Genomic DNA, 27,717 nt, shown 5'->3' on the forward strand with positions numbered 1-27,717 from the left:
ATAATTTCTCTCTCTCTCTACATAAAATAGATATCTGTAAGGTAAAGAAGCTGATTTTAGCAAGCATCCCTCTGGCATATTCTTTAGAATGGTCCTCTGTGGGGGTGGCTACTCACCCTTTGATGGATTACAGTTTTGGAAATGGCCAAAGGCATCATCTGGAGCCCAGCTGATACATAAGGTGGGTGATGTGTGTGTGGGTCTGTCCATCCATCCAACGTGAGGTGACTGTAAAATGAGGCTTAATTCTCTCAAAGTTCATTCTGAGGACAGTTTCAAATAAGTTGTAAAAATGTTTTGAGCCAAAGCAGCATTAATGGAGTAAGTGTAGAACCTCACAGGGAACATTCTAGTCTTGTTTGACTTGGTCTTCAATTTTAAAAAAAATGAATGACTCATTGCTTTTAGAAGGAACATTTTAATTCAGGATGAGTAGGATATACTCAAGCGATGCACACATACGGTCCAATCAGAATGGCTGTTGTAGGGGAGCAGAATTTGCCACCCCAAAATATGCCTCTTTGGCATAAGGGTTATTTTAAGCTGGTTATCTTTAAGAAACTTAAGTTACCCTTTTGTAAGAGAGATTTACAGTTGTGAGGGAAATCTCCATTTGTAAGGGTGTCTCCCTTGCTCTACCAAGAAGAGGAGGATGAAACTCTAGAAACTTATCAGTGGAGAAGGTGAGGACGTAAATTTGCATAGCCACCTCACAGTTGTTTACTGTGCTTTTCCTGGTAACCGTCCATAACTGACCTCCCAGCCCCAATATCTGCTTTTGTCTTTAGCTGAAAATAGTAGTTACGGTGATAGTTTCTGCCATTTTGGAGTTAGTTTTCCTGGGTCTCTCTCATGTGTACATTTTACTAAACTTTTGTTTTTCTCCTGTTAATCTTATGTCAATTTAATTATTAGGCCAGCCAGAGATGCTAGAAGGGGAAAAGGAAAAATTGTCCTCCCTGACCCTGTAAGCATCAGTTTATACACCTCCTTAACATGCCACTTTCCGTCCTTTTCTCCCATGCATTTCTGGTTTAGTTTAGGAAGGCTTGTTTCAGAGTCATTCAAGGAGAACCTCCCATTGTTTCCACCCACTTTCCAACCTCCCATTGTTCCACACACTTTCCACACCCGAGGCTATAAGCATTTGCCAAGAAAATCATTTTAGAAACATTGTCATTAATGCATAGGAATTGGAGTTGGACTGCCAGGGTTGAATCCCACTCCCTCATTGACTAGCTCTGTGACTTAACCCAAGTTATTTAACCTCTCAGAGCCCCAATTTTCTCAGTCATTAAGTGGTGATTAAATTGGTCCCTAAGTGTTAAGTATTACATGAGGTATTGACTAGGCTATAGAGCGCTTAGCACGTAGTATGACACATGGTATGTTTGCAAATGTTAGTTACCTAAAACAAAACTTGCAGGGTTCCAAGAATTAGAATGGAGGGAAAGGCCCAGCCTGGGCTTTGAGTGTGGTGCCAAAACTGACAGCAGTTTTACTAGGTCTTATTATTCTTAAAACACCTAAAGTTCTGTGTGCTGAGTACTTGATAAATATTAATTCATTTAATTCTCACAGCCCTGTGAGGTGGGTACAGTTATGTTCACTTTTACAGAAGTGGAAACCAAAGTTAAACTGAAACCAGTAGCTTTCCCCGTGGTCTCAACAGCAAGTGGCGGAGCCGCTGAGCAGAGGAGTCTGGCTTCAGAGGAGTGTTCGGAACCACTGCAGCCTGCTGCTTGTTTTGGTTCCCGAGGTATGAGATTCAGACCCAATGTTTATGACATCAAACATGGCTGGCCAGTGCTAAAAGCATGTCAGCTGCCCTGTGGCTCTGAGACCTAAAGCTATAGAACACACCTTTTAAAGTGTGTATTTACAGAGTTTGTTATGTTACAGGATTGGGTGGCTGCATGCCGTTCCTGAAATGCTCTAGAGTGAGACAAGGAGCCAGCTCCTAAAACCGGCCCCCATTTTATTGTGCAGTTAGGCCAGGTTTACGTCTGTCCCGTGGGTGGTGTAAAACTAAGTTCCTTTAATTCATGTGAGTATTGATTGGGTATCTAATGTTGCTCAGGCTAGGTCCTGCCTAACCCAGAGGCAAATGAATTCAAGTAAATGAAGGTAATAAAGTGTTAAACAGGGGAGAAGCAGAAGTGTTCCATTTTACCAGGGCTAAAGGTGAGAGGCTTGGGAGGACTGTAAATAAGAGGGCCACGTGAGGTGATGACACATATAAAAGAGCCGTGTGTAATTCCGTAAGTGTGGTAGAAGGGAAGAATCAAGGGAAGGGGAAAAACACACAATGAGCACCTCCTGTGTATAGAGGCACAGTGTACACATTTACACATGGCCATTCAATCCTCAACGATGACTGTTTTTCTTCTTAAAGCTGGGAGCACAGGAGTGCTGTTTTCGTATATATAAGGGCAGTATGCTGTGGATGCCTCTTCAGTAAGAGGTTGAAATAGCCTGGCTCAGCTGATGTGGTTCCAAAGCAAACTGAAGTAAACTGGCAGACGAGGCAGTCACCCTGTCAGCTCTGTGAGTGCCAGTATATGTCCCCCGTCTCCACCAGTCCCCATCAGTGTTACCTGGCATGTGGAATTTTGCTGAGTGAGCACGATTACTAGGGCTCAGTAAGAAGGTAAGTAAGCCGAGGGTTTTAGAAAAATACAAAATTTTAATCTTTACATATGATAAAATCATGTCAAGGTCCCTAACTTAAAAAAATAATAATTTTAATTGATTTAAATCTGCAGAGCAGAACAAGGCTTAGCCTACACTGACCTGATTAAAAAAAAAAAAATCTTCCTCTGTGCACTTTTTCCTTCAGCCTGAGGCTCTTTCCTGATCTCACAGATAGAAGCTGATCAGCTTCCCTCTGGGAATAACAACTTGAAAGCTAACCCACCCAGTTCCTGCCACTGGTAAGCAGAAGTTCATTTTTCCCTTCTCTGTCACTGAGAATACTGCAGCCTCAGGCCCAACCCCCAAGCCCAGGCATCTGCAGGCAGGAGCTGATATGCTAATAAATCCTTGGGATTTATCTCCCACATGACTTTCTCCAACCAGCTGGCCGACCATTTTGGAATGTGGCTCTGTAAGGCACCAAGTGATTTTAAGAATTGGCTCTGTCTCTGATTTAAGGCCTCCCTTTTACACACCACTTGTGCTTGTGGCTGCTGGATGCTAGCCTGCCCCTCCAACCCGTTACGTTCTGGACAGTGTGCTGACAGGCCCCAGGATCCTATTAGTGGAAGGAAGGCAGCTTTGGGAAGTTTTCATCTAGCTCTCAAGGCATGAAATAGTTAATTCTCTGGGAAACAGATTTGCATCCCTGAGAAGAGAAGAGTTGTTCCTCCTTGGGGACGTACACCATCATCTTGGCGATTTCATCTAGTGCCTCTTCCGTATACAGGAGCTCCTGGCTCAGGAAAGCATCACGTGCACACAGCCTCACGTGACGATACTCCAGTGGCAGGAAGGGGATGAAGAAGTCAATCAGGTTTTCCTTCACAAGACAGCTGTGTCCAAAGCCACTGTCTAAAATCAAGAGCAAAGTTACATGGAGTCTGACCTGGGGCTGAACCCAACTGGAATTATGAGGTGTCCCCCACCCTTAGGCCTGGGCAAGGTTTGTTCTTATATGCCAACTCCAGGAGGGCTGTCTGAACTTTATGTCAAGAACTATGCAACTGTGTCTTCCTTTAGGGAAACAGGGCCATGATTAACTGGATGTGTGAGAGAGGGAGAGGGGCTATGCCTGCCAGGTTATGGTTTCATTGGATGGCAGAAAGCAGAAGGTGGAGTGACCCTACCTATCCAACTGGAGGCTGAGCCACTGAGGCTCTCACAGTGAGACTTTCTTCCTCAGGGTCTGCATACTCCATAGACCACTGCCTGTATGGCCACGGCCAACTACTCCCTTACAAAGGACTTTCAGAAAAGGACTTCAGCTTTCTTGGCACTTTTCTAGTGCCTATCTGAAGTTGACGAGATGATCATATGGCGCATCCTCTGTGATCCTGAATACCCTATCTCACGAGTCCACCTTCTAGTACATACACATCACCCTCCTCCTCCCCTCTCAACAGAGGCTTATTTTCTGCAAGGCTGGGAGTCACTTACCTGTGGCTTCCACAATCCCAGCCTGGAGCTGGGGCTCCAAGTGCTCCATCCCAATTTCTTCCCGGGACCACCCAGCCTTAAGCAGGTTCAGGACTACCTCATTGATGATATTGCCCCCAAGGTTACTGAAAGAGACAAGCCCGGTTAACAGATTCTGTTGTTGATTTTTTTTAAATTGAAGTAGAGTTGATTTACAATATTGGGTTAGTTTCAGATGAACAACAAAGTGATTTAGTTTTATATATTTTTTTTCAGATTATTTTCCATTATAGGTGATTACAATATTGTTGGGAAAATTTTCCATTATAGGTGATTATAATATTGTTGTTGGGAATATCGTTTTCTCTGTTATACAGTAAATCCTTGTTGCTTATCTATTTTATATAGTATCTGTAAATCCCGTACCCCTAATTTATCACCCCCCCTTTCCCCTTTGGTAACCAGAACTTTGTTTTCTACGTTTGTGGATCTATTTATGTTTTGTATATAGATTCATTTGTATTTTTTTTTTAGGTTCCATATATAAGTGATATCACATAATCTTTTTCTGACTTACTTCACTTAGTATGATATTCTCTAGGTCCATCCAGCAAAGGCAATATTTCTTTATTATGGCCGGTTAACATTCCATATTGTGTGTGTGTGTGTGTGTGTGTATACCACATCTTCTTAAACGAATCGTCTGTTGATAGGCATTTGGGTTGTTTCCATGTCTTGGCTATTGTAGAGTGCTGCTATGAAAACTGGGAAGAACACTGCATGTATCTTTTCAAATTAGAATTTTTATCATTTCTGGATATATGCTTAGGAGTGGGATTGCTGGATCACATGGTAGCTCTATTTTTAGTTTTCTGAGGAACCTCCACAGTTTTCCATAGTGGCTGCACCAATTTACATTCCCACCAACAGTGCAGGAAGGTTCCCTTTTCTCTACACCCTCTCCAGCATTTATTATTTGTAGACTTTTAGATAATAGCCATTCTGACCAGTGTGAGGTGATACCTCATTGTGGTTTTTTTTTTTTTTTAAATTTATTTTTGGCTGCGTTGGGTCTTCGTTGCTGCACGCAGGCTTTCTCTAGTTGCGGCGAGCAGGGGCTACTCTTCATGGTGGTGCACGGGCTTCTCATTGCAGTGGCTTCTCTTGTTGTGCAGCATGGGCTCTAAGCCTGTGGGCTGATCAGCAGTTGTGGCTCGCAGGCTCTAGAGTGCAGGCTCAGTAGCTGTGGCGCACGGGCTTAGTCACTCCGCGGCATGTGGGATCTTCCCGGACCAGGGATCGAACCCGTGTCCCCTGCATTGCCAGGTGGGTTCTTAACCACTGAGCCACCTCATTGCTTGGAATTGTGAGGGGCAAGGGAAGTCCCCTCATTGTGGTTACGATTTACATTTCTCTAATAATTAGCAATGTTGAGCATCTTTGGATGTGCCTGTTGGCCATCTGTATGTCTTTGGAGAAATGTCTATTTAGGTCTTCTGACCATTTTTTGATTTTTTTTTTTTTTTGATATTGAGTTGTATGAGCTCTCTGTATCTTTCGGAAATTAAGCCCTTGTTGGTTGCATTACAAATATTTTCTCCCATTCCGTAGCAGGTTGTCTTTTCGTTTTGTTGATGGGTTCCTTTGCTGTGCAAAAGCTTTTAAGTTTGATTAGGTCCTATTTGTTTATTTTTGCTTTTATTTCTTTTGCCTTGGGAGACTGATCCAAGAAAATATTGCCACAACTTATGTCAGAAAATGTTTTGCCTATGTTCTCTTCAAGGAGTTTTATGGTGTCGTGTCTTAGATTTCATTATTTTTATATTTGGCTTCCAAATGGATAAGCTGACCACTGAGGTAGATTTTACCTGAGGCCATGAGCCCCCCAGCTAGAGAGGCTGGGGGTTCCCTGCTCAAGTTCAGCTGCTCAGCCAGACTTCCCCTGGCATCTATAGCTGGGGAAGCTGCTTATGACGACACTCTTCTACTTCCTGAAGCTGTGGCCCGACTCCTCCTGCAGGAAGGCCTGCCAGGCAGGTCATCTGTGTACACGCAAGACCACAGTTGCATCAGCTGAGGCAAGACCTGCCCACTGCCAAGGGATTGCCCAATCCTGCATTCCTCACAGGAGGCAAAGGAGGGTTTAACTTTCAATGGGCTGCAGGACAGGCATCCAGGGTGAAAGGGAGAGGAAGAGGATTCACTTGCTCAGCCTCAGGGGCACAGACTCCAGTGCCTTCCCCATTTCTGCCCAGAAAGCCACCTGACACTTAAGTTTTCTTGAGAGCATAAGCTTAGACTGTTTGTGGTAACCCAGTGCCTAGCACCTATCAGGCGCTCAATATTTATTAAATGTTTACTGAATAAATGGACATCTCTGCATGTTTATCTACACTATCATCTCCACCTCCTTCTGAATTTCTTCCTCCACGTTACAGGCTTTACCTCACCCACCAATACATAACCTGGGCCCCTTTTCTATTCCAACCCCCCTAGTCTTCAGCTCCTCAGGCACCAACAATTACACCTTTAAACAGATGTTGCCTTCCCAGAACACTTCAATTCCCTTGCACAGCCTCCCAGGTTGCCTGCTGACTGGGAGGTCTGACGGGATCAAGGGACAGAAGGCACCTCTAGAAACGAACTCTCTCCCCTGGCTCCGGGACAGGACGATATGAAATCTCACCACAGAGGAAGGAGGCTCAAAGACCTCTCCAGAACTGTGATCACAAAACCCAGCCTTAACTGTTAAGTCTTCCCTGAAGAACAGATATAAACTTGACTCAATCATAATCTCTCTGAACCTTAGTTTCCTAATTTGTAAGATGAGAGACTTGAAGCAGACAATTTAAGAAGCCCTCCTTAGGTCACCTTGGATTCAGTGGTCAGTCAAAAAATAGACACTTCTGTGAGCACCTGCTATGTGCTGGGGTACAAGGCCTTTGATTCCATGAGTAACTGACATTTGTATAGTTCTCTGCATTTTTCAAAGCCCTTTCTATCCATTCTTTTTCTGACAGCAGCCCAAAGAGAACAGGCATTAATTACCCTCTTCACTTTACAGCTTCAACGGAAGAGGCCAGTAGCTCTGATCCCCAGAGTTCCACTGTGCCTGTCCTGCCCCGTGACTCCATTCCCAGAGCCTTCTGTACTTGGTAGAAATGGGCAAAAGTAGTCAATGTTAGTAGTTAGTTAGTCAACGTTACTACTAACCAAGTAGTTAGTTAGTACTTGGCCAGGGGCCCCAAATTCCTCAGGCCCAGATGAAGGACTGGCTGAGTGCTGGGGCAATTCTAGCCATAGCCCCGCTCCCCACTACACCCCCTGCGTCAGCTGCCACCTCCTCCTTTCCGCCATCCGACACCACCACTTTGCAGGGGGGCCAGCAGAGCTGCTAGGACTTCACTTCAAATAGCAGGTTTAGGATTTTTTTCAGGATTAAACCACTGGCCTTACACTAGTGATTTGTTTACACCATCAATTTGAATCAGCTGTGCTTTTCTTTTAAATATAAGAGTCCTCACCACACAGGTAAGGTTATTGTAGAAATCAAGTCCAGAGACACCATCTTCCCCCACCTATCACTAGACTAGCTGAAAACTTTGGGGTTTAGAGGTGCTGCTTTCTGGCTGCCCGAGGCAGGGGTGCAAGCTGCTGCACCGCACTGACAGCCTGGCTGGCCCACAGGCTCCAGACAGTCCACCCAGGCCTGTTGGGGACCACTGGCTCTCACAGGCCGGGCCCACACCAGGGCCACTGGAACTGGAAGCCATGTCCTTGCCTCTCAGTCACCAGTGTGCATCTTCCTCCCTAGGGGCTCAAAGGCTCCTTCAGGTCCAGTGCAGCCTCTGCATCCCCTGCCACAGTAGGCCCAAAGGGTAGCTTGTCCACAGTGGCTCTCTTCCTGGCCCTGCCTCCACTCTGCCAGTGTCTGCTCATCAGGACCCCGTGGACTCAGACAGTGCACAGACGCTGGGTCACTAGGGGGAAAGGGCAGGTGGTGGGACAGGGGCACTGCCAGCAGGTCAATGACCAAAATACTACAAACGCAAATATTTGCCTAGAGATAGCAGGGTCACCTGGGTCGCATTAGGAAATCCTGGCAACAGCAAGGGTGAGGTTTTCCAAGCTGAGAACTGGTAGGGAAGTCAGTACCCTGGCACCTCAAGCCAAGCTGGGGAAAGGTCGGCCACAGCCACAAGGCAGAAGCAGGCTTGGCCTGGTAGGAGGAAGGAGGAAGGAGCCAGTCAGTGGAGGGGGGAAGAAGCCACGCACGAAGTCAAAGGATCCCTGCAATAGAAAGGGCGTCCTGAGGTAGCTGGGCACTAGGCTTCCTTCTGTTCTGAGAAAAGGACTCTGCCTGCAGGAATGGTTCCAGGGGTCCCCTGCCCCCACCCCCTGCCAGGGCTTGGGTGGAGAAGCCTTGGTGAACCAAGGTGATTCCTTATTTTGCCTCCTCTGCATTTTGGAGCCCCTACCTAATTCACTGCAACAGGAAGAGATGTGCACTTCTGGGCTACCTCAGAAGGTGATAAGTAGTATCACAGAGTTTACTGTCCTTGCCTCCTAATTCTGATCACTCAAGTCATATCAGAAAATCTTTCTCTGCTTTTCTCTGAAAATCACCTTTGGGGGCTCCCAAAGGCCCTCCTGTGCAATGCATTGTAGCGTCCCGTCAGCCTTATTTACAGACCAGGAAGGACTTGCCACTAACACACCAAAATCCCAACCCAGCAACAGTTTAAACTGGTTCCACCTTGTCTTGTGGGTCCACAATGAACCAAGATCTGCCCTCCACAGCTCACTCCTTCACACATTCCAAGCCTGGATGAAAAACCAGACCCCTTACTTCTCCTCACAGGGTGTACCCTAAAGCTGGGGGAAATCCCCTAGCAAGCATGTACTGGCCTGCGGGAGGCGGGTGACAGTGGGGAGGAGTGGTTTGGCTTCCACTGAGTGCAAGAAGCTGCTTGTGAAGCATTCAAGTTGGGCCAACAGGGACCCAAACTTGACTGCTAACAGACCTTAGGCAGGACTTCCTGTTGGAGCTGCCATAAAAAGATAGGATTGGACAGCTTGATTTCAAAATTAACTTTTTGCAAGCCATTTCTAGAGCCTGTGGCACACAGTAAGAGGGAACTGCTAGTGTGTACATTTCCAACTATATTACAAAGCTTTAGCAATAATCAAAGCAGTATGGTACTGGCATACAAACAGACACACAGATAAATGTAACAGAATAGAGTCTGGAAATCCATACATATATGGTTAATTAATTTACGACAGAGCTATAAGTATGCAATGGGGAAAGGACAGTCTCTTCAATAAATGGTACCGGGAAGCTACAAGCAAAATGAACTTAACCACAAAAAAATGCTGGAACTGACCAAACAAGATATCCTACAACCAAAGACAAAGAAGAAGCCACAATGAGACAGTAGGAGGGGCATAACTGCGATAAAATCAAATCCCATACCTGCTGGGTAGGCAACCCACAAACTAGAAAATAATTATATCACAGAAGTTCTCCCACAGGAGTGAAAGTTCTGAGCCTCACGTCAGGCTCCCCAACCTGGGGGTCTGGCAACGGGAGGAGGAGCCCCAAGAGAATCTGGCTTTGAAGGCCAGTGGGGTGTGAGCACAGGAATCTCACAGGACTAGGGGAAACAGAAACTCCACTCTTGGAGGGTGCACACAACGTCTCATGTGCATCAGGACCCAGGGAAAAAAGCAGTGACCTCCCCTAAGAGCCTAGACAAGACCTACTTGCTGGTATTGGAGGCTCTCCTGTGGAGGCAGGGGGCAGCTGTGGCTCATTGTGGAGACAAAGACAATGGTGGCGGTAGTTCTGGGGAGTGCTCATTGGTGTGAGCCCTGCTGGAGGCTGCTATTTTCTCACCAAGACCTGGTCCCACAACAGCCTTCAGGCTCCAGTGCTGGGACCTCAAGCCGAACAGGGCAGAAACACAGCCACACCCATCAACAGACAGGGTGCTTAAAGTCTTCCTGAGCGTACAGCTACCTGCTAAACACACCCCTTGACATGGCCCTGCCCACCAGAGGGACAAGACCAAGCTCAACTGCAATCACAAAAAGTTATACAAAATGAAAAGGCAGAGGAATGTGTCCCAGATGAAGAAACAAGACAAAACTCCAGAAGAACAACTGAATGAAGTGGATAGCCAATCTATCTGAAAAAGAATTCAGAGTAATGACAGTAAAGATGATCCAAGGTCTCGGAAAAAGAATGGAAGCACAGATCTAGAAGATAACAAGAAATGTTTGTAACAAAGACCTAGAAGAACTAAAGAATAAGCAGACAGGGCTTCCCTGGTGGCGCAGTGGGTAAGAATCTGCCTGCCAATGCAGGGGACACGGGTTCGAGCCCTGGTCTGGGAAGATCCCACATACCGCGGAGCAACTAGGCCCGTGAGCCACAACTACTGAGCCTGCGCGTCTGGAGCTTGTGCTCCGCAACCAGAGAGACCGTGATAGTGAGAGGCCCGCGCACCACAATGAAGAGTGGCCCCGCTTGCCGCAACTAGAGAAAGCCCTCGCACGGAAACGAAGACCCAACACAGCCAAAAATAAATTAGTAAATTAAATAAAGAAAAAATCTGTTACAAGGTGAGGAAGGCAATCCTCATAAAAGTAAAAAAAAAAAAAAAAAAAAGATGTATACAATAACTGAAATAAAAAATACACTACAAGGAATCAATAGCAGAATAACTAAGGCAGAAGAATGGATAAGTGAGCTGGAAGACAGAATGGTGGGAATCACTGCCATGGAACAGAATAAGGAAAAAAGAATGAAAAGAAAAGAGGACAGTCTAGGATACCTCTGGGACAACATTAAATGCAACAACATTCGCGTTATAGGAGTCCCAGAAGGAGAAAGAGAGAGGACCTGAGAAAATATCTGAAGAGATAATAGCTGAAAAATTCCCTAACATGGGAAAGAAACAGTCACCCAAGTCCAGGAAGCAAAGAGAGTCCCAGGCAGGATAAATACAAGGAGGAACATGCCAAGACACACAGTAATTAAACTGACAAAAATTAAAGACAAAGAAAAAATACTAAAAGCAACAAGAGAAAAACAACAAATGACACACGAGGGAATTCCCATAAGGTTATCAGCTGATTTCTCAGCAGAAACTCTGCAGGCCAGAAGGGAGTGGCATGATGTATTTAAAGTGAAGAAAGGGAAGAACCTACAACCAAGAATACTCTACCCAGCAAGGCTCTCATTCAGATTCAATAGAGAAATCAAAAGTTTTACAAACGAGCAAAAGCTAAGAGAATTCAGCACCACCAGACCAGCTTTGCAGCTTCTCTAGGCAGAAAAGAAAAGGCCACAACTAGAAACAAGAAAATTATGAATGGAAAAGCTGATTGGAAAAGGTGAACATACAGTAAAGGTAGGAAATCACCCACACGCAAATATGATATCGAAACCAGCAATCATGAGAAAAGGTGAGTACAAATGCAGGATATTGGAAATGCATTTGAAATTAAAAGACCAGCAACTTAAAACAATCTTGTTTATATATAGACTGTTATATCAAAACCTCATGGTAACAGCAAACTGAAAATCTACAATAGATACACAAAAGAAAAAGGAATCCAAAAACAACACTAATGTTAGTCATCAAATCACAAGAGAACAAGAGGAAAGGAAAGAAAAAAGACCTACAAAACAAATCCAGAACAATTAACAAAATGGCAATAAAAACATACATATCAATAATTACCATAGGACTTCCCTGGTGGCGAAGTGGTTAAGAATCCGCCTGCCAATGCAGGGGACACGAGTTCGAACCCTGGTCCGGGAAGATCCCACATGCCATGGAGCAGCTAAGCCTGTGTGCCACAACTACTGAGCCTGTGCTCTAGAGCCTGCAAGCCACAACTACAGAGTCTACGTGCTACAACTACTGAAGCCCGTGTGCCTAGAGCCTGTGCTCCACAAGAGAAGCCACCGCAATGAGAAGCCCGCATACCGCGATGAAGAGTAGCCCCCACTCGCCGCAGCTAGAGAAAGCCTGAGCACAGCAACAAAGACCCAATATAGCCAAAAATAAATCAAAAATAAATAAATTTATTAAAAAAGATTACCTTAAATGTAAATGGATTAAATGCTCCAACCAAAGTACACAGACTGGCTGAATGGATACAAAAACAAGACCTGTATATATGCTGTGTGTAAGAGACCCACTTCAGACCTAGAGACACATGCAGACTGAAAGTGAGGGGATGGAATAAGGTATTTCATGTAAATGTAAATCAAAAGAAAGCTGGAGGAGCAATACTCATATCAGACAAAATAGATTTTAAAATAAAGACTGTTATAAGAGACAAAGAAAGAAACTACATAATAATCAAGGGATCAATCCAAGAAGATAAAACAATTATAAATATATATGCAACTATATATTTGAGCACCTAGATACACAAAAAGAGCACCTCAATATATAAGGCAAATACTAAGAGCCATGAGAGGAGAAACTGACAGTAACACAGAAGAGTGGGGGACTTTAACAGCCCATTTTCATCAATGGACAGATCATCCAGACAGAAAATCAATAAAGAAACATAGGCCTTAAATGATACATTAGACCAGGTGGACTTACTTGATACTTATAGAGCAATTCATCCAAAAACAGCAGAATACACATTTTTCTTAAGTGCACATGGAACATTCTCCAGGATTGATCACATGCTGGGCCACAAAGCAACCCTCGGTAAATTTAAGAAAACTGAAATAATATCAAGCATCTTTTCCAACCACAACACTGAGATTAGAACTCTACAGGAAGAAAACGGTAAAAACAAACACGTGGAGGCTAAACAGTATGCTACTAAACGACCAGTGGATCACTGAAGAAATCAAAGGGGAAATAAAAAAATACCTAGAGAAAAATGAAAATGAAAGCACAATGATCCAAAACCTAGGGGACGCAGAAAAAGCAGTTCTAAGAGGGAAGTTTATAGTAGTACAATCTTACCTCAGGAAACAAGAAAAATCTCAAACAACCTAACTTTATACCTAAAGCACTAGAGAAAGAAGAACAAAACCCAAAGTTAGTGGAATGAAATAAATCATAAAGATCAGAGCAGAAGTAAATGAAACACAAAGAAAACAATAGAAAAGATCAATGAAACTAAAAGCTGGTTCTTAGAAAAGATAAACAAAATTGATAAACCTTTAGCTAGACTCATCAAGAAAAAAAGGGAGAGGGCTGAAATCAATGAAATTAGAAATGAAAAAGAGAAGTTGCAACAGACAACAGAGAAATACAAAGGATCATAAGAGACTACTACGAATAACTATATGCCAATAAAATGGAAAACCTAGAAGAAATAGGCAAATTCTTAGAAAGGTACAATCTCCCAAGACTGACCCAGGAAGAAACAGAAAATATGAACACACCAATCACAAGTACTGAAATTGAAACTGTGATTAAAAAACTCCCAACAAGCAAAAGTCCAGAACCAGATGGCTTCACAGACGAATTCTATCAAACATTTAGAGAAGAGTTAACACCTATCTTTCTGAAACTATTCCAAAACAATTGCAGAGGAACGAACACTCCTAAATTCATTCTGAGGCCCCACCACTCTGATAGGAAAACCAGACAAAGATACCACAAAAAAAGAAAGTTACAGGCCAATATCACTGTTAAACATAGACACAAAAATCCTCAACAAAATACTAGCAAACCGAACCCAACAATACATTAAGAGGATCATACACCATGATCAAGTGGGATTTACCCCTGGGATGCAAGGATTTTTCAATATCTGCAAATCAAAAAATTCTTCAACAAATTGAATTATAAAAACCGTATGATCATCTTGAAGATGGCAGAGTAGGACGTGCGCTCACTCCCTCTTGGAAGAACACCAGAATCACAATTAAATGCTGAACAATCATCGACAGGAAGACACTGGAACTCACCAAAAAAGATATCCCATATGCAAAGACAAAGGAGAAGGCGCAGTGAGACGGTAGGAGGGGCGCAATCATGATAAAATCAACTCCCTTAACCGCTGGGTGGGTGACTCACAAATGGGAGATCAATTATACCACAGAAGTCCACCCACTGGAGTGAAGGTTCTGAGCCCCACGTCAACCCGGGGGTCCAGCAACAGGAGGAGGGATTCCCAGAGAATCAGACTTTCAAGGCTAGCGAAGTTTGATTGCAGGACTTTGAAAGGACTGGGGGAAACAAGAGACTCCATTCTTGGAGGGCACACACAAAGCAGTGTGCACATCAGGACCCAAGGGAAGGAGCAGTGACTCCATAGGAAACTGAACCAGACCTACTTGCATGTTGGAGGGTCTCCTGCAGAGGCAGGGGCTGGCTGTGGCTCACTGCAGGGACAAGGACACTGGCAGCAGAAGTTCTGGGAAGTACTCCTTGGAGTCCACCAAAGAGTCCCACCATTAGCCCCACCAAAGAGGCCGTAGGCTCCAGTGCTGGGTTGCCTCGGCCCAAACAACCAACAGGGAGGGAACTCAGCCCCACCCATCAGCACACAAGCGGATTAAAATTTTACTGAGCTCTGCCCACCAGAGCAACATCCAGCTCTACCCATCACCAGTCCCTACCATTAGGAAGCTTGTACAAGCCTCTTAGATAGCCTCATCTACCAGAGAGCTGACAGCAGAAGCAAGAAGAACTACAATCCTGCAGCCTGTAGAACGAAAACCACATTCACAGAAAGACAGACAAAATGAAAAGGCAGAGGACTATGTACCAGATGAAGGAACAAGATAAAACCCCAGAAAAACAACTAAACCAAGTGGACATAGGCAACCTTCCAGAAAAAGAATTGAGAATAATGATAGTGAAAATGATCCAGGATCTCGGAAAAAAAATGGAGACAAAGATCAAGAAGATGCAAGAAATGTTTAACAAAGACCTAGAAGAATTAAAGAACAAATAAACAGAGAAGAACAATACAATAACTGAAATGAAAAATACACTAGAAGGAATCAGTAGCAGAATACCTGAGGCAGAAGAATGGATAAGGGACCTGGAAGACAGAATAGTGGAATTCACTGCTGTGGAACAGAATAAAGAAAAAGAATGAAAAGAAATGACAACCTAGGAGACCTCTGGGACAACATTAAATGCAACAACGTTCGCATTATAGGGGTCCCAGAGGAGAAAAGAGAAAGGACCGGAAAAAATATTTGAAGAGATTATAGTCGAAAACTTACCTAACATGGGAAAGGAAACAGTAAACCAAGTCCAGGAACACAGAGAGTCCCAGGCAGGATAAACCCAAGGAGAAACATGCCGAGACACATAGTAATCAAATTGACAAAAATTAAAGACAAAGAAAAATTATTAAAAGGAACAAGGGAAAAATGACAAATAATGTACAAAGGAGCTCCCATAAGGTTAACAGCTGACTTCTCATCAGAAACTCAACAAGCCAGAAGGGAGTGGCATGATATATTTAAAGTGATGAAAGGGAAGAACCTACAACCAAGATTACTCTACCCAGCAAGGATCTCAATCAGGTTCGATGGAGAAATCAGAAGTTTTACAGACAAGCAAAAGCTAAGAGAATTCAGCACCTCCAAACCAGCTCTACAACAAATGCTGGAGGAACTTCTCAAAGTGGGAAACACAAGAGAAGAAAAAGACCTACAAAAACAAACCAGAGCAATTAAGAAAATGGTAATAGGAACATACATATCGATAATTACCTTAAATGTGAATGGATTACATACTCCAACCAAAAGACACAGGCTTGCCAAATGGATACAAAAACAAGACCCATATATGCGGTCTACAAGAGACCCACTTCAGACCTCAGGACACAGACTGAAAGTGAGGGGATGGAAAAAGATATTCCATGCAAATGGAAATCAAAAGAAAGCTGGAGTAGCAATACTCATATCAGATAAAATGACTTTAAAATAAAGAATGTTACAAGAGACAAGGACACTACATAATGATCAAGGGATCAATCCAAGAAGATAGAACAATTATAAATATATATGAACCCAACAGAGGAGCACCTCAATAAATAAGGCAATGGCTAAGAACTATAACAGAGGAAATCGAGAGTAACACAATAATAATGGGTGACTTTATTGCCTCACTTACACCAATGGACAGATCATCCAGACAGAAAACTAAAAAGGAAACACAAGCTTTAAATAAGACAACAGACCAGATAGATTTAATTGGTGTTTATAGGACATTCCATCAGAAAACAGCAGATTACACTTTCTTCTCAAGTGCACATGGAACATTCTCCAGGATACATCACGTCTTGGGGCACAAATCAAGCCTCAGTAAATTTAAGAAAATTGAAATCATACCAAATGTCTTTCCTGATCACAACGCTATGAGATTAGAAATAAATTACAGGGAAAAAAACGTAAAAAACAGAAACACATGGGGGCTATACAATACATTACTAAATAACCAAGAGATCACTGAACAAATCAAAGAGGAAATCAAAAAATTCCTAGAGACAAATGACAATGAAAACACAATGATCCACAACCTATGGATGCAGCAAAAGCAGTTCTAAGAGGGAAGTTTATAGCAATACAAGCCTACCTCAAGAAACAAGAAAAATCTCAAACAATCTAACCTTACACCTAAAGGAACTAGATAAAGAAGAACAAACAAAACCCAAAGTTAGTAGAAGGAAAGAAATCATAAATATCATAGCAGAAATAAATGAAATAGAAACAATAAATGAAATAGCAAAGATCAATAAAACTAAAAGCTGGTTCTTTGAGAAGATAAACAAAATTGATATACCATTAGCCAGACTCCAAGAAAAACAGGGAGAGGACTCAAATCAATAAAATTAGAAATGAAAAAGGAGAAGTTACAACAGACACCGCAGAAATACAAAGCATCCTAAGAGACTACTACAAGCAACTCTATGCCAATAAAATAGATAACCTGGAAGAAATGGACAAATTCCTGAAAGGTATAACCTTCCAAGACTGAACCAGGAAGAAATAGAAAATATGAACAGGCCAATCACATGTGATGAAATTGAAACTGTGATTAAAAATCTTCCACCAGGGGCTTCCCTGGTGGCGCAGTGGTTGAGTATCTGCCTGCTAATGCAGGGGACACGGGTTCGAGCCCTGGTCTGGGAAGATCCCACATGCCACGGAGCAACTAGGCCCGTGAGCCACAACTACTGAGCCTGTGCATCTGGAGCCTGTGCTCCGCAATGAGAGAGGCTGCGATAGTGAGAGGCCTGCGCACTGTGATGAAGAAAGGCCCCCGCTTGCCACAACTAGAGAAAGCCCTTGCACAGAAACGAAGACGCAACACAGCAAAAATTAATTAATTAATTAATAAACTCCTAAAAAAAAAAATTTCCCAACAAACAAAAGTCCAGGACCAGATGTCTTCACAGGTGAATTCTATCAACCATTTAGAAAAGACCTAACACCCATCCTTCTCAAACTCTTCCAAAAAATTGCAGAGGAAGGGACACTCCCAAACTCATTCTACGAGGCCACCATCATCCTGATACCAAAACCAGACAAAGATACTACAAAAAAGAAAATTACAGACCAGTATCACTGATGAATATAGATGCAAAAATCCTCAACAAAATACTAGCAAACAGAATCCAACAACACATTAAAAGGATCATACACCATGATAAGTGGGATTTATCCCAGGGATGCAAGGATTCTTCAATATACACAAATCAATCAATGTGATACACCATATTAACCAATTGAAGAATAAAAGCCATATGATCATCTCAATAGAGCAGAAAAAGCTTTTGACAAAATTCAACATCCATTTATGATAAAAACTCTCCAGAAAAGGGGCATAGAGGGAACCTACCTCAACATAATAAAGGCCATATACAACAAACCCACGGCAAACATCATTCTTAGGTGAAAAACTGAAAGCATTTCCTCTAAGATCAAGGCTGTCAACTCTTGCCACTATTATTCAACATAGTTTTGGAAGTCCTAGCTACAGCAATCAGAGAAGAAAAAGAAATAAAAGGAATCCAAATTGAAAAGAAGCAAAACTGTCACTGTTTGCAGATGACATGGTACTATACATAGAGAATCCTAAAGATGCCACCAGAGAACTACTGGAGCTAATCAATGAATTTGGTAAAGTTGCAGGATACAAAATTAATGCACAGAAATAGCTTGCACACCTATACACTAACAACAAAAGATCAGAAAGAGAAATTAAGGAAACAATCCCATTCAACACTGCAACAAAAAGAATAAAATACCCAGGAATAAACCAACCTAGGGAGGTAAAAGACCTGTACTCAGAAAACTGTAAGACACTGATTAAAGAAAGCAAAGATGACACAAACAGATGGAAAAATATATCATGTTCTTGGATTGGAAGACTCAATATTGTGAAAATGACTATCCTACCCAAAACAATCTACAGATTCAGTGCAATCCCTATCAAATTACCAATGACATTTCTTACGGAACTAGAACAAAACGCCTTTAAATTTGCATGGAGACACAAAAGACCCCGAATAGCCAAAGCAATCTTGAGGGGAAAAAATGGAGCTGGAGGAATCAGACTTTGACTTCAGACTATACGACGAAGCTACAGTAATCAAGACAATATAGTATTGGCACAAAGACAGAAATACAGATCAGTGGAACAGGATAGAAAGCCCAGAGATAAACCCACGCACTTATGGTCAACTAATCTATGACAAAGGAGGCAAGGATATACAATGGAGAAAACACAGTCTCTTCAACAAATGGTGCTGGGAAAACTGGACAGCTATATGTAAAAGAATGAAATTAGAACACTCCCTAACACTATACACAAAAATAAACTCAAAATGGATTAAAGACCTAAATGTAAGATTGGACTCCATAAAACTCTCAGAGGAAAACATAGGAATAACACTCTTTGATGTAACTCACAGCAAGATCTTTTTTGACCCATCTCCTAGAGTAATGGAAATAAGAACAAAAATAAACAAATGGGACCTAATGAAACTTAAAAGCTTTTGCACAGCAAAGGAAACTATAAACAAGACGAAAAGGCAACACTCAGAATGGGAGAAAATATTTGCAAATAAAATCAATGGACAAATGATTAATCTCCAAAATATATGAACAGCTCATGCAGCTCAATATTAAAAAAACAAAAAATCTAAAAATGGGCAGAAGACCTAAATAGACATTTTTTCAAAGAAGACAGACAGATGGCCAAGAGGCACATGAAAAGCTGCTCAACAGCACTAATTATTAGAGAAATGCAAATCAAAACTACAATGAGGTATCGCCTCACACTAGTTAGAACAGGCATCATCAGAAATCTACAAACAACAAATGCTGGAGAGGGTGTAGAGAAAAGGGAACCCTCTTGCACTGTTGGTGGGAATGTAAATTGATACAGCCACGGTGGAGAACAGTATGGAGGTTCCTTAAAAAACTAAAAATAGAATTACCATATGACCCAGCAATCCCACTACTGGGCATATACCCAGAGAAAACCATAATTCAAAAAGACACATGCACCCCGATGTTCACTACAGCACTATTTACAATAGCCAGGTCATGGAATCAAGCTAAATGCCCATGGGCAGATGAATGGATAAAGAAGATGTGGTACATATATACAATGGAATATTACTCAGCCATAAAAAGGAACGGAACTGGGTCATTTATAGAGATGTGGATGGACCTAGAGACTGTCACACAGAGTGAAGTAAGTCTGAAAGAGAAAAACAAATATTGTATATTAATGCATATATATGGAATCTAGAGAAATGGTACAGATGAACCTGTTTGCAAGGCAGAAACAGAGACATAGAAGTAGAGAACAAACATACAGACACCAAGGGGGGAAAGCAGTGGCGGGGTGGGGTGGGGTGGTAAGAATTGGGAGATTGGGATTGACATATATACACTAATATGTAAAAAATAGATAACACGGGGTCTACTCTTCGTTGCAGTGTGCGGTCTTCTCATTGCAGTGGCTTGTCTTGTTGTGGAGCACGGGCTCTAGGTGCTTCAGTAGCTATGGCACATGGGCTCAGTCGTTGTGGCTTGCAGGCTCTAGAGCGCAGGCTCAGTAGTTGTGGCGCACGGGCTTAGTTGCTCCGCAGCATGTGGGATCTTCCCAGCCCAGGGCTCGACCCCATGTCCCCTGCATTGTCAGGCGGATTCTTAACCACTGCACCACCAGGGAAACCCCCTCATTTTTGCCACTTTTATTCAACATAGGTTTTGGAAGTTCTAACCATGGCAATCAGAGAAGAAAAAGATATAAAAAGGAATTCAAATTGGAAAAGAAGTAAAACCATCACTGTTTGCAGATTACATGATACGATACGCAGAAAATCCTAAAGATGCTACCAGAAAACTACTAGAGCTCATCAATGAATTTGGTAAAGTGACAGGATACAAAATTAATACACAGAAATCTGTTGCATTTCTATACACTAACAACAGAAGATCAGAAAGGGAAATTAAAGAAACAATCCCATTTACCACTGCATCAAAAAGAATAAAATACCTAGGAATAAACCTACTTAAGGAGCCAAAAGACCTGTACTCCAAAAACTGTAAGACACTGATAAAGAAATCAAAGATGACACAATCAGATGTAAAGATATACCATGTTCTTATATTAGAAGGATCAATATTGTCAAAAATGACTATACTACCCATGGCAATCTACAGATTCAATGCAACCCCTATTGCATTATTGTACCAATGGCATTTTTTCACAGAAATAGAACAAAAAATGTTATAATTTGTACGGAGACACAGAAGACCCCAAACAGCCAAAGCAATCTTAAGAAAGAATAACAGAACTGGAGGAATCAGGCTCCCTGCCTTCAGACTATACTACAAAGCTACAGTCATCAAAACAGTACAGTACTGGCACAAAAACAAATATAGATCAATGTAACAGGATAGAAAGCCCAGAGATAAACCCATGCACCTAAATGTCCATCAACAGAGGAATGGATAAAGAAGATGTGGTACATATATATAAAGAATGAAATATATATAAAGAATGAAATAATGGATGGACCTGGAGATTATCATACTAAGTGAAGTCAGACAGAGAAAGACAAATATCATATGATATCACTTATATGTGGAATCAAAAAAAATGATGCAAATGAACTTATTACAAAACAGAAACAGATTCACAGACTTAGAAAATAAACTTATGGTTACCAAAGGAGAAAGGTGGGGGGGAGGGATAAACTGGGAGTTTGGGATTGATATATACACACTACTATATTTAAAATAGATAACCAACAAGGACCTATCGTATAGCACAAGGTACTATGCTCAATATTGTGTAATAACCTAAAGGGAAAAGAATTTGAAAATGAACAGATACATGTATATGTATAATGAATCACTTTGCTGTACACCTGAAACTAACAAAATAATCAACTATACTCCAATAGAAAATAAAAAGTTTTTAAAAATGGATTAAAGACTTGAACTTAAGACCTGAAACTATGAAATTCCTAGAGGAAAACATAGGTGGTAAGTTACTTCACATTGGTCTTAGCAAATATTTTTTGGATTTGACACCAAAAGCTAAGGCAACAAAATCAAAAATAAACAAGTGGGACTACATCAAACCAAAAAGCTCCTGCACAGCAAAGGAAACCATCAACAAAACGAAAAGGCAGGGACTTTGCTGAGGTCCAGTGGTTAAGACTCTGCGCTCTCAATGTAGGGGGCCCAGGTTCGATCCCTGGTCAGGGAACTTGATCCCACATGCTGCAACTAACAGCCTGCATGCCGCAACTAAAAGGGCCCGCATGCCACACCTAAAGAACCCGCACGCAGCAACGAAGATCCTGTGTGGCACAACTAAGACCCAGTGTGGCCAAATAAATAAATAATAAAACAGCAACCTACTAAATGGGAGAAAATATCTGCAAATCATATATCTGATAACGGGTTAGTATCCAAAACATATAAAGAACTCATACAACTCAATAGCAAAAAAATAGTCAAATTAAAAAATGGGCAGATCTGAATTGACATTTTTCCAAAGAAGACATACAAGTAGCCAACAGGTAGACAAAAGGTGCTCAACATCACTAATCATGGGGGATATTATGGAAATCATAACAGGTATGAGATACCACCTCATACCTTTCAGAATGGCTATCATTAAATAGACAAGAAATAACCAGTGTTGGTAAGGCTGTGGAGAAAAGGGAACCCTTGTGTATTGTTGGTGGGAATATAAATTGGTGCAACCACTATGGAAAACAGTATGGAGGTTCCTCAAAAAATTAAAAATACAACTACCATATGATCCAGCAATTCCACTTCTGGGCATTTATCCAAAGATAATGAAAACACTAACTTGAAAAGATATCTGCACTCCTATGTTCACTGCAACATTATTCACAATAGCCAAGATAAGAAATAACCTGTGTCCATCAACAGATGAATGGATATAGAAAAAAATGTGTGTGTGTGTGTATATATACATACACACACACACACACATATATATATATAATGGAATATTATTCAGCCATAAAAAAGAAGGAAATCTTGCTATTTGCAACAACATGGATGGACCTTGAAGGCATTATGCTGAGTGAAATAGGTCAGACAGAGAAAGATGAATAAGACAAATACTGTACAAACTTCAAGTAATAAATAAGTCATGGGGATGTAATGTACAGCATGGTGGCTTTAGTAACTAATACTGTAGTGCATATTTGGAAGTTGTTAAGAGAGTACATATTAAAAGTTCTCATCACAAGAACAAAAACGTTTTGTAACTAGTATGGTGACAGATGTTAACTAGACTTATTGTGATCACCTCACAATATAAACAAATAGCTAATCACGTTGCCCACCTGAAACTAATATGTCAATTATACCTCAATTAAAAAAGAACACTTAATGTCCTTCTAAGAGGGGACTCCCAGTTGTCCCTCTCTCAGGAGGCTATGTACTAACTGGGGAGTCTGAGGGGAGCCTCCCCATCCTAAGAGAACCGTGGAGGAGGTCAGATGAGGGACAGCTTGTCCTCCCCAGGCTGGTCCTGGGAGCTAGTTAGCTGGCCTGTGCTGGGGGAGGGGATGTCAGAGTCCTTCAGAAGTGCTTGGCAGAATCAAGGCAGGAGCAGGGAGACCTAAGGCTCTCCGCCCCTGCTGCCACCCAGTCAGCTGGGCTTCTGTTTTCTCTCCCAGAGTTTGTGTTGGTCTCCCTTGTGGAAAAGGGTGGGCAGCCTAGGAGAGCGTGGAAGCCCTCCACCACCGGCTTACAGGCCAAGTAACAGCTCCCAGGCCTGGCACACACAGCACCTGGACAGGGTTCTTCCTCCCCTCACACAGTCCTCCTGACTGTCGCTCCCCAGACCTTACCTGAGAAAAAGAAAGATGGTTCTCGGGGACTTGGCCCTCGGGTTCTCGGGGACCTGGCGTTCCAGGTGTGGCCTGAGGGCCTCTAGCAGTCCTGGGTGCAGCTTCTCAGCCTCATCTAAAATGAACAGGGTCTGGTGGCAGTGCTCCTGCGTCTTCCTGATCTGGCCTGCCAGCTGCTCCTGCACAGAATACAGGGAGCTGCTGAGGTGCAGTGGGAGGCACCTTCTATCCCCGAGGGCTCTGGTGAGGCACTGGTTTCCCCAGGGCGCCTGCAATGGATCACCTGGAGCTGGTTTCCGCCGCAGAACCACCAATCCAAACCTCTGGGGGTGGAGCTAGGGCATCTGCCTCTAATGAGCTTCCCAGGTGATTCTCCTGAGCCCTGAGGCTTGAAAGCCAACTAGGTGGAGCCAGCCTGGGGAAAGGGAGAGGGCCTTTGGGAAATGGCCCCAGCCATGCTCCCTCCCCTTCAGGATGAGGTTCCATCCCAGAACTAATCCTAACTCACCCTCCCCAGGGATAGGATTCAGGCTCTCACAGGGGGGTGATAGGCAGAGATAGGCTTGAATGCCCACAGGTGCCGTCTTGAACTCCCACAAGCAGAGCACCCGCTGGCACCAGGCTGGGCTCTCAGGGAAGAACCCAGGGGAGGACTTGTTTGGGACCCAGCCAACTCAAAACTGGGGTTCCCCACCCCAGGCAGGATAGTAAGCCCTCTAGTGAAAAGATGCTGCTCTACAGGGTTCAGGAGAACAGGGCCAGCTCCTGCCCCAGGGTGGGGTGTTTTAGCAGAGCCCACACTCACCATCTACCTCTAGCCTTCCTGGATTCTGACTTCAGCCCCATCTCCCCATAGTGTGTGTGAGAGGATGGGCAGGGATGAGAGTGATTTTCACAGCGAGGAAGCTGAGATTCACAGCTGTTTTACTGCAAAGCCAGCCAGTTCTTTCTGGGAAGGCCCGGCTGACCAGCTGCCTGCCCTTATAACACATTAGCCTACCCCTGCCCTCCCGGGCTGCACTGAAAGATTGCCAGGCAATCTGTCCTCAAAGGCTTACATAATCTTCCCAGGTTAACACACTACAAATATTGGAACTAAAAGCCAAACGTAGACACAACCACCTCTGTCATGCTGCAGTGGGGTTTGGTCATCGTCTGGCTAACATGTCTGAATGAATCCCAAAATAGCAGAGCAGCAGAGACACTTTCTGCCCTCCACTTGTTGACATATAATGAGTAGTTTGGGGAAGACGTGGAAAAATCACTTTCGATAAGCCTGTTTAAAAAAACAGTGGGATATGCAACTTTCTGTCCAATATAATTACAGTGACATAAAAGAGCACAGGGGAATGGCCTGAAGGAAGTACACCAAAATGCTAACTGTGGCGGTGTCCGTGTGGGGAGATCATGATAAAGTTTTTGCTTTCTCTGTTCCACACTTCCTGAGGCACTTCCACTACTCCTGTGACAGAAAAATCAACACACGAAGTCTCTGGTTAAGCTCAGTGTCTGGCCTCTCCTGTATGGCTGGGAGGGCGACAGCTCGGGACGAATAGCGTTTGGGACATCACTCTTTCCTCCACGTGTTCAGGGCCTCATCTGTGTGGAGTGGATGCCTCTGTGGGTTACAGGTTCCCTTGCAACTGCGCCCCCGTCCTCCAACCGCCACACCCACGGCTGGCTTCAGCCCCCCTCCCAGCACAGGGGCCTGCGCCTCAGCTGCCGGAGCCTTAGCCGGGCTCGGCCCCACTGGCCCAGCTCCCCGGCACGGCCGGCCTCACCTGGTACAGGTCCACATACTTGTGGTGAGGAAAGTGCAACGTGGCGACGAACACCTTGACACAGTCGCTCCTCAGCCCGTCCCGGTACAGGTTCTCTGCCAGCATCCGTGCCACGAAGTTCTTGCCTGTGCCAGACCAGCCGTGGAACGACAGAGCCAGGGCCTTGTCTGGCTGGGGCAGCTCCAAGTAGCCCCTGGCTGCTGTCAGGACCAGCTCCCGGGCCAGGTGCTGGCCGTGCAGGCGCACGCGCAGATCCGCCTCTAGGCCTAGGGCCAGGAAAGAGCCATGCTGAGAGGTGCCCACAGGTGCATCCCCACCAGGCTCAGCGACAGCTGAGAGACTGAGCACGCATAGACTGAGCGTCTATGAGGTGGGAGCCCTCCTGTTTGGTGGCCTCAGGACAAGAAGCCACTGGGCAGACCTTGCAGCGGAAGAGATCCAGGGCTATTTTCTGAAGAGTTTGAGAAATCAACGTTGACTTCACCCTTTCTGAAGGTCCTGAAGACACCCCAGAAAGGTTGGCAGAAGCCCATCCGGATGAGGAAGTTGCTCCCGCCCAGAAGTTTCAGGACCCCCTAACTATTTTATGGAGACACCCTCATTGTATTCATTCTAATTCAATTCAGCCAACACCTAATGGAGGCAGCTAGTGTGTGCAAAGCCCTCCTCCAAGGCTTTCCTTCCTCTCAGCCATGAGGTCGCAGGGTTTCGATCAGGAGCCGTGGTGGAGACAGGGAGGGTGTGCTGCCAGCTGTGGGCAGGCAGAGGTTGGGTCCCTTCATCCTAGCATTTTCCTGAATTGCCTCCCCTCCCCACAGATTCCTGGGCCTTAGGGCCATGTAAGGTCCAACCTGTGAAGTTATTGACGATCCTGCAGTCCCCACTGTCACAACAGTCCTGGAAGCTGCAGTACCAGGTGGTCAGGATATCCAGGTACTGCTGGCCCAACAGGGGAAGGCTCCAGCCTGGAAAAGGAGGAGCTGTGAGACAGGGACGGAGCCCAGGGCCCAGGGAGAGCTGAGCACTGCCTCCCTTCTCCTGTCCTCTCTCCAGAGCCACTCCCTGCTGCTCTGCCCTGGGCCTTCCTTGTGCCGCACTAGGAATGGGCACAAATGGGCACCTCCGGCTATGAGGAAGTAGATGGCCTTGCTATACATAGATGCAGCTCCGGCTGCAGCAAAAGCTCAGTTTACTCAACAAATAAGCCTTAAGCATTTGTGCCAGACGTGTAAGAAACCCAAGCCCTGCCTGCAAGGAGTTTGGAGCCTAGGAGGGAGACACATAGTAACTGGTGATTATTATTCTTTCTACTTGCTTTGGATTGCAGAATCATCTGATCACGGCCAACCCCAAGTGTCTCGATTCTTTTATCAAATATCAATTTGAATATGCCCAGCATTAGCAAAAACGAAACAAAAACCATTCACTGGAATTTAGAACTCTCGATTTAAATGGAAGATGTTTCTAGCACCACTGCAGCATTACCGTTACAGTACTATTACAGGACCTAGAAGTAACGACATCGACTGCAAGGAGCTTCAGAGATCACTGGGTCCACGACCGTGACGTGACAACCTTGCCTCACGATTTGTCAGTGACAGAGAATAAATCAGAACTCAGGTCCGGTGGACTCATAGCCCAGCCTCCGCCGCCATAAGCAGCAAAGGGGAAGAAGGTACTTGGGGATGTATCCAACCGGGGATTTTCCTTAAAGCCATCAAGAAGGTGGGCAAGGGCAGCTCCTTGGAATGATGCCAGGGCAGGTTCGGAGACAGCAAGGAAGTGTGATCCGTCTGGAGGAGTCAAGAACGGGTGACGTGGGGGAGCGCAGCCAGGTCCACTCGTATGCACTAGGGCGCTGCGCCAGGGCTGGGAACGAGGGCAGTGACGGGCCTTCCTGGTCCCGCAGAGGCTCCCTGCCCTCAGCCTGGCCCAAAGGCTGGGCGGAATAGCAAAGCCGGCGGCTAAGGCGCCCGCCTCGTGACCCCGATCACAATGGCCCAGGGCAGGCGCGAGGCTGACCTCCGTGCCCGGATTCCATCGTGCCTCGCGCACCCAGCCCGCGCTCTCCCGCCCTCCCGAGCCGGCGGGTCTTACCCGGGGGCCGCGCCGGCGGCTCCTCATCCTGCCTGCATCCCTCGGGCCACACGCGGCAGCTGAAGAGAGCCCAGTAGCGTCTGCAGAGGGCGCCGGCCGCCCTCAGCCGCTCCCGCAGGCCCTTGAAGGCCGACCAGGACCCGGCCGAGCCCGCCTCCTCGGCTCCCTCCCTCGGCCTCGCGCGGCCACCGTCTCCCCACGTGCCCGGGGGCGGCAGCAGCAGCAGCAGGAGCAGGAGCCAGAGCGGACTCCGCGGGCCGCGAAGCATGGCCGGGTCGGCAGCCGGTCCCTCCGCCGCCCGTCCTCCACGGCCCTTTCCAGCCCCCGGTGGGCGGGGCGGCGCCGGCACTTC

The 27,717-nt window shown here is 44.6% G+C and overlaps 1 protein-coding gene across 1 annotated transcript; it reads right to left on the minus strand.

Annotated features, from left to right (window-relative positions):
- Positions 1-196: 196 nt before the first annotated feature.
- On the minus strand, positions 197-27,677 carry TOR3A (torsin family 3 member A). The gene is made up of 6 exons (XM_029227480.1): positions 27,366-27,677; positions 26,120-26,233; positions 25,269-25,534; positions 23,488-23,666; positions 4,135-4,259; positions 197-3,549 (listed from the first exon to the last, which is right to left on the minus strand). Exons 1-6 carry the CDS (start codon positions 27,631-27,633, stop codon positions 3,299-3,301), a joined length of 1,203 nt encoding a protein of 400 aa, XP_029083313.1. The 5' UTR covers positions 27,634-27,677; the 3' UTR covers positions 197-3,298.
- Positions 27,678-27,717: the final 40 nt, after the last annotated feature.

Source organism: Monodon monoceros, unplaced genomic scaffold, assembly GCF_005190385.1.
Source record: "Monodon monoceros isolate NGI ecotype Baffin Bay Population unplaced genomic scaffold, NGI_Narwhal_1 Super_Scaffold_18, whole genome shotgun sequence".
Taxonomy (NCBI): domain Eukaryota; kingdom Metazoa; phylum Chordata; class Mammalia; order Artiodactyla; family Monodontidae; genus Monodon; species Monodon monoceros.